The sequence below is a fragment of the Anneissia japonica genome, unplaced genomic scaffold (assembly GCF_011630105.1).
Source record: "Anneissia japonica isolate Jap-2015-1 unplaced genomic scaffold, ASM1163010v1 scaffold288048_len465947_cov159, whole genome shotgun sequence".
Lineage (NCBI taxonomy): Eukaryota > Metazoa > Echinodermata > Crinoidea > Comatulida > Comatulidae > Anneissia > Anneissia japonica.
The window spans coordinates 112,273-124,136 of NW_022710625.1; the positions used below are offsets into that span (position 1 = coordinate 112,273).

Below are 11,864 nucleotides of genomic sequence, written 5' to 3' on the forward strand. Positions count from 1 at the left end.
AACAACAACAATTAGGAACAAGATGTTATAATCGTATGAAGCACAGCATAAAGCATACAATAAGCACAAAATATGAATGCAACATACTATAAAGAAACAGTGAATTCTATTTTTAACCAAATTTTGCTGCATACAATAATATTTTATTTTATTTAATTTTCTTTAGGTGGACTTGGTAATTGTTCGACTTCCATATGCAAAAGTTGTGGTCATCGACCTACAAAAAAACCAATCTGACTTTGGTTTTAAACTAGAAGGACGGACGGTAAGCGAGCATAAAATTGAGAAAATTGATTTTTATTTATATATTTGCTTACTGTCTCTTATACACATCTAGATGTGTATAAGAGACAGTATATACAGTGCTCGAACAACAATAACATAAATAATGATAATATAATAATAATAATAATAATAATAATAATAATAATAATAATAATAATAATAATAATAATAATAATAATAATAATAATGGTAATAATAACAACAATTAGAGTTTAAAAGTCAGTAAACATGGAAGCTTTAACATAAACATATAAAAGAGTAAAATATACAATCAATACTATATTGATTGGATCACAATAAAAGTACCCTATACAAGTTGATAAGTTAGTTTAGTACAAGTAAAGAATGATAAGATGTCGGCAAAATAGAGATGATATGTAAGCAATAGGAATATAATTATTAATCATTATTAATTATCAATTATACACTGTAGGTCGCTAGTGTAGACGAAGAGGGTTTGGCAGCAATGCACGGCTTACGGCTTAACACACCTAAAGCGAAACAGTTTGGGAGTTTCACAGAAACTTGTGTGACAGCTATAAATTGCTTACCTGTTAACCAACATTTTACTAACGAACAGGTAATACATATTGTTCAACGAACGTTTAGAGTAATAATAATTTTAACAGTAATACTATTAATAACAATAATCTTGATAATAATTACAATAATGATCTTCGTGATACCGTTACGAATTTATAATAACTTACGAATAAATGATAATTATAATTCATATGAATGGTAGTAGTAATAATGATGATGGTATATATAAATTAATAATAATGATGATGATGACGATAATGATAATATTAGTAACAATAATTTTGATAATTACATTGATGATTATAGTGATAACATTACGAATAGTATTATAAAATCTTCTCCTTAAACGTTGTTTAAGGCGAAATCATAGACAGCAAAAGGTCTCAGGTTTGAATCCAAATCGTGGTACGTATTTTTCACACTCGCAGATTCCTCTTCTTTAACGTTTAAAATATATTTATATATACCGTATTTATAGCAATATACCGCAAGACGGTTTAGAGTTTATCTCTATCATATCATGATTTATATATGCATAAATAATACAGTATATGATTTTTGTTATATCTTATAGACAATGGAATTGCTGTCGATGCACCGTGACTTTGTTTCTCTTGTGGTGCAGCCGCTTGATTTGATCACGTGTCTTCAGCGTCAGCAGATAGATTCACTGGAAACGTAGTACTGTACAGTAGAAAAGAATCTGTTACACTGTAATCATTATCGAATGTGGTTTATAAGGATCGAGCAGATTGTCAAATATTCACATAATCATAATACATTCTACTTTTTACGGTTTATAGGCAGTTGGCGCGTCAGTTGGGGGGGGGGGGGTTCGGGGGATGGGGGTGGCAGGGCCCAAGTCAGGGAGAAAAAACCAAAATTCGTCGGTGAGAAAAAAAATCCATGTATTTTCTACATATCAGTAGACTCCAAAATCGATTAAATAAGCCTTTGAAGCCCCTAAATTGTCAAAATTTTGGGGGATCCGACCCCTGGCCACTTTCAGAACATTTTAAGCGACGCTCGACCACGCCCACTTTGCTGTCATAAGGGAAATCTTCCTCTCCACCCCCCCCCCCGTCCCCCCGTCGGGAAAATCCTGGCGCTACCCCTGGTTGTGGTAACCTATCGCTGATAGTCTGGAAAGACCAATAGAAAATGCTGTGAGTGGCGGTGCAATGTGAGATTAGTCAGGTGCGTGACGTATCGATGTGTATTCGTACGTTTTCATTCTTATCTGAGTATAAACAGAATTATGCAATTAAAGCCAGGCCCCAGATGCATAGGAAAAAAATTTTCGAGTAGGCCTAGGCCTCCCACTAAGCCTGCAACTGATTTTTCACAATGGGATGAGATTATTTTTTAATAGGCCTATTAAAAAATTGGGAGGAAAGTGGAAAAGGGGCGTAACTGCCCTTTCCCACCCTTCCCCGGTTTTGAATTTTCAAAAATCGGTAGTCCTATTTCATTAACCATCTTTTTGTGTCTTTGAAAATTCAGTTGTACAACATAGGCCTATCAATTCGATCTTTTTTAATCGTCAATTTTCCATATTTATCCTATATTTACGGGAGATGCGTTAAATCCAATCCAGTATCGGGGTTGTTGTTTCTTATTCTCTGATAAAGATATACATTTCTTCTCCATTCTACACCCATAATGCTTTTCAGGTCCTTATATTCTATACCCTGCATCTTTCTCCAGCACCACATTCCAAAATTATGTATGTTTTCTTCTAAATAATTAAACTGATTTTATTTGTTCGATTTTGAATATTAAAATAAATATTTCAAAAATTACAATTTTATTGGTCTTACATGAGGGGTGTTTTATGTGTGGTTTGTGTCCACATTTATGGAAGTTTTGTACCGAGAAAGCCGAGTTAAAACTCATCCCTGCTGTTTTAACCTTAATGGTATTACGATTGTTCTGAAAGTAGCTAAAATCTATTTAATAATTTAATATTAACGGTGTTTAGTGACGCAAAATTTCAGTTATTGACGCGATAGTATCGTTTATCTGTCTCTTATACACATCTAGATGTGTATAAGAGACAGAAATAAGCCTTTGAAGCCCCTAAATTGTCATATTTTTGGACCAATCGAAGATTTTGAGCGACTCCCGACCTTTGATCTTGTCGGGGACATTAGCCCCCCCCCCTCTTCGTTGAGGACCTCGGACCCCCGGGAAAATCCTGGTTCTCCCACTGTCTATAGATTTTTTTTAGATTATCGTCGGAATTTCGCTGTTTCAATTTAAGTTTTGTAGACCTCTTTAGTGCGATTTTCCTAATAAGTTCAATTCAGTCAATCAATCAATTAATCAATCATTTATTTAATAATTATTATTTATTAATCAGGCAAACACTTACATCTTCACTGATTTTACGAATATCGATTGATGCCAGCAAATGTAAAGGTCTACAGATAGAATATAGAATTAAGTTTGTAGAACTGTAGGACTAACGATATGATATTCAGGAGCTTCCGACCCTATCGATGGGGCTTCATCATCGGGTGTTGTATTGTGATTCACTCCTTATTTTATATAGCTCTTGATATTAAAGTATTATTATTGGATGAAATAAAGTAGGCCTAATACATAAACAAATATAATAAGGATTTGGTATGAAGACGGATATGGTCACAGCATATTTGGTGTGGTGCTCCTCCGTCTGTTATCAGTGTTCTTGGAAAGGTGAAGTCCAAAGCAGTCAGGCTTACAGGGGATGAATCTCTCTCTCACTCACTCCATTCAAACGCTGGCTCATCGTCAATGTGTCACTGCTCTTTCCATTTTCTATCGTTATTTCTTTGCAAAATGCTCTGAGGAGCTTACATCTATCATGCCTCCACTATTTCTCCCAGCTCGTGTAAAACGGTCGACCCACACTAGCCATCAGTGTACACTGTTCTTACTTCCTTTGTTCGTACCGTCTTCCATTCTCGCTCTTTCATCATCCAAACCTCGATTCTCTGAATTTCTCTTCCTTCTTCTTCATCCTTTAACCTAAATATTTTAAAAACTCTTATTAACAAGTGCCCTCTAACCTCTCTTGCCTATTTTCATAGCTCGTTTGCAGGGTCTTGTTATAGGTTTCCCTTTGCCCTGCATCATCTAATAAAAACATTAAAAAAAAGAAAAACAAAGGTGTTAATATAAACAATAAGGTGTGCAGAAGTAAATGCACACAATAGATAGGTCATTAAAATAATAGCATGTTACGATAAATTATATAGTAAATTATGGAATAATTAAAGTGGATACTGAGTAGGAATTAAAAAACTAAAAATAAGTAAGATATAAAGCAGCCATTGTAAATTCCGATTGAGTTATAATACAGCAGGCAACAACACTATAAATGGAAAAATTTATAGCAATATTGATACTGTAATTCTATTAAAAAATAAAATAACATCGAGTACAATCAAAATAATTATTTACAAATAGACTATAGAGCATTCATGATGAAAGCGCTGTAATAATATAAAAGTCAAAAGAGTAAGGAAATAAATAATTTGTTTTTTATTCTTATAAAGAATATAAGAATAATAATTTCCAAGCGTCTGCTAATTAGGGTATAAACTACTCCTTAATTTTTATAATTTATAATTAAAAACATAATTTAATGAACTATTTTATTCTTTAGATTACTAGGTTTATTATCACAAACCAGTGTGTAGGCAGAAGAGATGGTTTGTAAATCAGTATACAGTTGTTGACCATCTCTATATCATATACATGATCAGGGCCTAATAATAAGCAAAATTAACATTAACGACGAATATAAAAATTGTAACGATATGCAGCATTTAGGTAAATTCTAAAACTGATTTCTATGCCATGTACCTCAGTGTGTGTATTTGAGTTTATGAAAGTGCAAACTAATAATATATATTTTTTTAAATATTGTGCAGTATGCCGATATCCAGTCATTCCAAATAAACAGCGCTCTAATTTATTCATATTAATAATGTGATATGTTTGATTTGTATTTTTATATAAGGGCGAGCAACATTCTCTTCTTAATGTAGTATTGTACTTACACAATTAATTTATCTATTACTTCGATTTTTTTCAATAATATTAATTACGATTCATTACGTTTGTTCATTATTATGTGCAGGATGCAGCCTTGTGGATTAAGATTAAAGGACAAACTAGTTTGAAAAATATTTGTTTTACAGAATCGCTTTAATTGGGTTAATTGTTCACTGCGCCTTTGATAATGTTTTTGAATTGGCGCGTTATAAATTTCTGCACATTATTATTTTTCAGCAAATTCGTTGGCATGATTGCTCGATTTATTATAAGTATAATTATCATTTATAGTTATTAGATATATCGTTACAACTTGAATAACAATGGGCCTTTTTGGAGTATCATTATAACTTATCAACTGACCAATCAGAATAGTGCCAGGAATACGCGCGTGTCCAACAAGCACACGTGCTCTCCCACAAAAAACGCACCTGTTCTTGTGGGACCTTAGCAACAATATCCAAGGGGCGTTGCTTAGTTGAAAGGGTCATTACTTCTTCATATCGATAATGTTGATTATTACTACTTAAAGGTGTAAGTCTTTACAACCAAGGAAAATAAAACTAACAAAACCAAAACATGACAAATCTGAAATCTAAGAGATTAAAGACAAGTACAAACCCATGTCTCAATTACCCCTCCTTTCCCTTCTCCAGTCAGGAGTAAAAACACCGAAACCCAAATTACCCATTTAATTATTCCCTTATTACACCATAAATTCCTAACCGCTAATTAATTGAACATTTCAAAATACAAATGCCAAAGTTTAAACTATTTCGAAAAGGAAAAAAAATTGAAACCACAAAAGCATTTAAACAACACAGTATCAAATGAAAAACCAAACCCAATTTCTACCAGGACTCAGATAAGGTAGCTTTTACATTAAAAATACAAATTAAAACATTAAAATTAATCCTTAATTAGGTTCTTTTTATTTGTAACCATTTGTTTTATTATATTATGTTTTACTCAATGGATTTTTATAAGGAACCATGTGACCGTATAAATATAGACTAAGAAACATTTCGCTTTCGTAATAATGTCATAAGCCTACTGTACTGGCAGAATGGAGCACCAAATCAACAGTAAAAAAGAACAAATAAATAAAGTGTAGGAGAAAAACTAACACTCTTCTTCTATTTCCGTTAAGTTGCCGCCTTCATCTTGCTGAAGGTTCTGTAAGTATCTACAAGGTCATGAGTGTCTGTGTTTAACAATAATTATAATAACATTAATAACGATTATATAACCACTAACTGCAACAATAATAATTAATTATATAACATGCAACAGTAATAATTAGAAAAAGAGTACACACATTTTGTTTGTTCCTTTTTTTGATTGAACGTTTTAAACTTTATTTTAATAATTAGTTTTATGTAATACTGCAAAATAAAAATAATAAAAATTTGTGTAACAAGAAATTAAGATACAGATGAACAATATATTATCTTAATTACAATATATTACGCTTATTTTGTCAAATGACGATACAAAATTAAAAAACTCAATTGTGCCAAAAAAGACATTACATCACAAAACGCTACAAACACCAGAGCGGCTGGGGGGGGGGGCTACCTTCCGGAGCGGCATTCGCGGCCCTTGGCCCCTGCACCTGCCTCCGGGCCGCGAATGCCGCTTCGTTATGCCACTGATATTTTGTAGTTCCGCATTTACAATTTTCGCACCTCCCTCTCAGATGGGAACCACCCTACGCCCCCTTGCTTATTAAAACATTTCATCGTTTGAGGAAATAGAATGTTTACGAAACGAAAGGAATGTTTTCTCATCGTTAATAAACCTTTGAACAACCAGAACTATACGTGCAGATTCTCCTTAAGTACCGATTGCCTGAGTAAACAGTAGGCCACTATGCATTTTGATGATATGGATTATATAATCCAGGTTAACACAATATTATTCACGAAGCAATAACAGGGGGCTGTCCCTTTCATTGCGTTACAACAATAGGGTCTACAATACAACGTTTAATTAACCAAACATAAGTTAGCAAATAACAGCAAATAAAAAGGCCATCATCAAAAGAAATGCATTGATACGGTATCATAATAATATTACATTAATTAATTATATTTTTCAACTATCTCAGTTATAATAAATGAATTATAATGTGTGTGTTTTTTTGTTTTTGTTTTTTTTTTAAATATAACAATGAACTTGCCTTAACTATGCGATAGTTTAAAGCGTCAACACCTGGATCTTAACCATAACAGACGTCTACATTAAATGAAGTGTGGTCTATTCATACCGGGACGAAAATCATCCGAATAAACCAATGCTTATTGTCCCATACAATGAATTAAATTATCCATAAGTTATAATAACACGTTTTGTTGTAATACGAACACAGAATGACATTGTACAAAGCAGAATAGTAAAATGTCAGCTTTTCTATTCTGTAATATTTTTTCTACAATGTGGATGTTCTGGTGTTTTACAAGATTCGAACCTAGAAATGTTAGGATTGGGAGGGTAGTCTACCAAGCTACATTATTTATACATTAGTACACAGCATCGATCCTCATCCTTTACCACCTCGTAGCCAGCGTCAGGCAATGGAGTTGAAGAGTGGGGAGGGGGAGGGGACGAGTTTCTGGTTATGGAGTTCAGAAAAGGCAACGATTTGAGTCGTTTGAATAAAACGTAAATATTCTACTTCTTGCAGTTTAAAATAAGAATAATATAGTCATACAAAGGCAAATTTTAATATGAAAGAAGAAAAACAAAAATCCACCATGTAGGATGTGATGTGTTTTAAACGAGGTTTGCTGGAACCGTTAACAACCACCTGGAAAAATGATTGGTTTGGTTTATTGTTGTCATGAATAGGCATACGATAGCAAAATTCCAGAGAAGGTGCAAGCAAAAATACCTTTAGTGTGTGCGTGAGGTGAGTATACGCTCCCAATTTTTGGTCCAAAAAAAAAAAAAAAAAAAAAAAAATCTTGTAGAGTTTAGCAGAAAATTAATATGCTAAATACTGTAGTAGAAATCTATTATTTATTATTAAATCGATCAAATACATCCTCAAATGATCGAGGGTGCTAGAGCTTCAAGATAATCCGCCAACAATTGCACCCTTCACCAGGGGCTCTGGCCCAATAGTTTTGCTCCGCTTACACATTCACGGCTCCACCCCTTTCCTAACAGTATCCGCCTCTGCTTTAAACGAGAACAGATGTCCACCTCCTATGAATTTTACAACATATATAATCGGGACTAGCCAGATAGTCTATTGATGAATAATATTATATGTGGGCTACGACAAACTACAAGTATAGCACGAATGACACTGGAAGATAACCTTTTGGCTTGAAATGCGCCATTAGTAGTGCGCCCGCTGCAATCTAAAAAAGTGGCATATAAGTGACCCTGCTATAACTCGGTCCTTGCCGTACTGAAATAGAAGTGCGCCCGCTGCAACTTGGCACTGAACAGAGGCACTTACACTATCGATAAATATTAATTATTTAGATTATTGGACAACTTCTACTGGCTGTGGAAAACACACTAGCGTCCGTAACTCAAAACTTAATGTAAATGGTTACAACTGCCATGCATTATATGAAAGAAGACAAGAACAGATACAACCTATACAAACTCTAATCCAATGGCCTATGTCTTCTTCCCTCCCTTCCTAAACAATTAAATTAAAGACTAAACATTACGCAAATATGAACTGTGTTGCTCTGCAAGTTTACACAGGCCCGTATCCAGGGGGGGGGGGTGCGTTGGGTGCGTATGCACCTCCCCCCCCCCCCCCCCCCCCCCCCACCAAAATCGAAAAACGTCCACTAATTATAACCAAAAAAATGTGACCTTGCTCCCAGAATCATTATGAAAATGAAACAGTACAGTATTAAGATTGTATAAATGTAAAATGAGTTACAATAAGAATACTAGAGCGCTGACTCCACACGCGCAATTTTTTGTACTGCCAGCAACATAACACAACATCGTTTAGGTGTATCTTCCCCTAACTACCAGCCGGTATGTCAGTGTATAGCAATGAAGTCGTATCATGATCATCATTTTATACCCCGTAACGGGTTAAATGGATAGATAGCGTATACATACAATATAATTATGCTTAGGCCTATACCTCTGTTTTCTGTCAATGCCAAGAATAAAAAATGTTGATTAATTTGTTTCAAATGCTTCTAGTTGTTTGAATCATCTCATTTACAGTCGCTTTTAATCCACTCTTTATATAAAACTTTGCTATTATTCATTTAAAAGCAGAATTGATTTTTAATTTTTATTCGTAATGGTTACGAATTTATACAGTAGTATTTTTCATTTGGGAAACAATTTGCTTGTTTCTCCATGTCCTCCACTGGTAATTTTTTTATAGGCCCTATCACTGTGTTCACGGACATATAGAAATTAACATGATAAAATGCCTTCAAATTAGTCTAATAGGACGTAAGAAAGCAAATTTTTCCGGGGCCTTCGGCCCCTGCACCCCGACCGGGGGCACTGGGCGGCCACCTGGCCCCCAGCCTGGTTGCTCGCTGCGCTCGCAAAACGCACGCCCCCCCCCCCATTCAAAAAGCTGGATACGGGCCTGTTACATCAAAATCGATTAATAGATATTCTATCATTAATAGGCCTAATAAATATACTTTCTTAATTACATTTTATGTAGAGCGGTGTTGCTCCAGCAACAATATTGACTTGCTTAATTCAGTGTACGCCGACTGACCGATTGATAATGGTGATAAGTATAGAATATTCACACAATATTATGTAGACGTAGTTTATTGATTCTATATCATTGACCTACTAATTGATTAAGGTACGCATCACTATTGTCGTTCGAATTACATATTGACAATTATCAGTATTATTAATACTCGCAAAAAATTGCGAGGATATGAGTGCTGAGGGAGGGTTCGCTTTCACAGATATAAGGTCTATGCTACCTACCTCAGCTCACCATAGTTTTGGGGCTGAGGTACCTCCAGATGGCACTCTCAGACTCAAAATTCGAGTAGTCTTCTTTTTTCCTCAATTTATGTTTTAATTTTGAAAAAAAATGTGTGTTGGGGGGGGGGGCAGGCCGGCTGGGTCCCCCTTGAATCCGCCACTGTAAACTATAATAAATTTTAGAAAAACTTTTGCAATTAAATGAAAGACAAATTACCCTTTAAATAAAGAACTCTGCCAAAAATTCTTAATTATAATATTGAGAAAAGCAGTTTAGATAGGCATACTGGCGAATAATAAAAATGGTTAAAATGGATTGTACAATTATACATGCTAAAATTTGATGAATGTAGACATTCTTTATTCGTGTCGCATTGACTTATTTTAGTGATTAACATGGTCAGGAGTTTATAATATTTTTATTCCATTATTTAGTGAACATATACGTGTTTCTATCAGCCGCGAATACTGAAGTGGTATACTTTCCACTTATCTATACTCTGTTGCTCCTTTCGCTGTACTACTAACGTAATTTGAATAATGAATTCTCACATGTGTTGCTTTTGTATCGTGACAATCCTCATCCAATGTTGTTTCGTAGATTCGTAAAATTGGTTTTTTTTAATGATATTTTAATAGACATAAATAAGAGCTCAAAATATGCCTGTAATAATAAGACATTTAAAAGAATGGTGCTACGATATATTTCTTCCACAGCTGTGCACGTCTGGAAGGCAAATCGGCACAAATATAAGGCCTTATTCAATTTAAAATATAGATAATGACTATAATTAGCATTATTATTACAATTAAAAAAATATAACACTATTCACTAATGTAAATTATTTTGCTCTGCAGTTTTTCGTCGAAATCGACTAAGAAGTCAGTTATACTACTGTCTCTTATACACATCTAGATGTGTATAAGAGACAGGTATTAAGATTGTATAAATGTAAAATGAGTTACAATAAGAATACTAGAGCGCTGACTCCACACGCGCAATTTAGTCGTATCATGATGATCCTTTTATACCCCGTCACGGGTTAAATGGATAGATAGCGTATACATACATTATAATTATGCTTATACCTCTGTTTTCTGTCGATGCCAAGAATAAAAATGTTGATTAATTTGTTTCAAATGCTTCTAGTTGTTTGAATCATCTCATTTACAGTCGCTTTTAATCCACTCTTTATATAAAACTTTGCTATTATTCATTTAAAAGCAGAATTGATTTTTAATTTTTATTCGTAATGGTTACGAATTTATACAGTAGTATTTTTCATTTGGGAAACAATTTGCTTGTTTCTCCATGTCCTCCACTGGTAATTTTTTGATAGGCCCTATCGCTGTTTTCACGGACATATAGAGATTAACATGATACAATGCCTTCAAATTAGTCTACTAGTACGTAAGAAAGCAAATTTGTCCGGGGGCCAAAGGCCCCCGGACCCCGACCGGGGGTATTGGGTGGCCCCCCCAGCCTGGTTGCTCGCTGCGCTCGCAAAATGCACCCCCCCCCCCAAATTCAAAAAGCTGGATACGGGCCTGGTGTTGGCGATCAGAGGCCTAAGAAGAAGCCATGTAAGTGTGAGATTTTAGGCCTAAATAAAATCCATGTAATGGTTATGGTTACAGGTAAGATGTAAGGTCGGATAAAAAAAATTGTTAGGTTGTCACTTTCCCACACAGTAAAAAATATAATTAATTTCAAATAAAAAAAACTGGCATTTTTTTTAACACATTATGATTTTGAATAATTTAATTAGTTTTTAATGTAGGTATCAGTTGTAGAATTCTAACACAAATGATGTTCACAGATGCTGGACATTGTCATTTATTGGAGCAGTCATGTTAAAGTATAGTGTGATTACAGAGTAGCCTATATTTAGTGATGATCAAGTTTGCTACATAGCACCGTAAACACAATACTGTATAAACAAACAGATAAATAATAACAGTGCTCAATTAGAACACATTGTACGAAGCAAAGCATATCATTATTCAGTTGAATGACTGGCAAGATTTATCAAGATGGGTAT

The 11,864-nt window shown here is 34.3% G+C and overlaps 1 protein-coding gene across 2 annotated transcripts in view; it reads left to right on the top strand.

The window, feature by feature from the left end:
• The window catches only part of LOC117107081, a 12,018-nt gene extending 10,355 nt beyond the window's left edge, over positions 1–1,663 (top strand). For both annotated transcript variants that reach the window (XM_033248615.1, XM_033248616.1), the window contains exons 6-8: positions 167–265; positions 719–865; positions 1,403–1,663. In XM_033248615.1, the coding sequence (XP_033104506.1) occupies positions 167–265; positions 719–865; positions 1,403–1,510 (354 nt within the window). In that variant the 3' untranslated portion in view covers positions 1,511–1,663. The remainder of the gene's footprint in view (positions 1–166; positions 266–718; positions 866–1,402) is intronic.
• Positions 1,664–11,864: the final 10,201 nt, after the last annotated feature.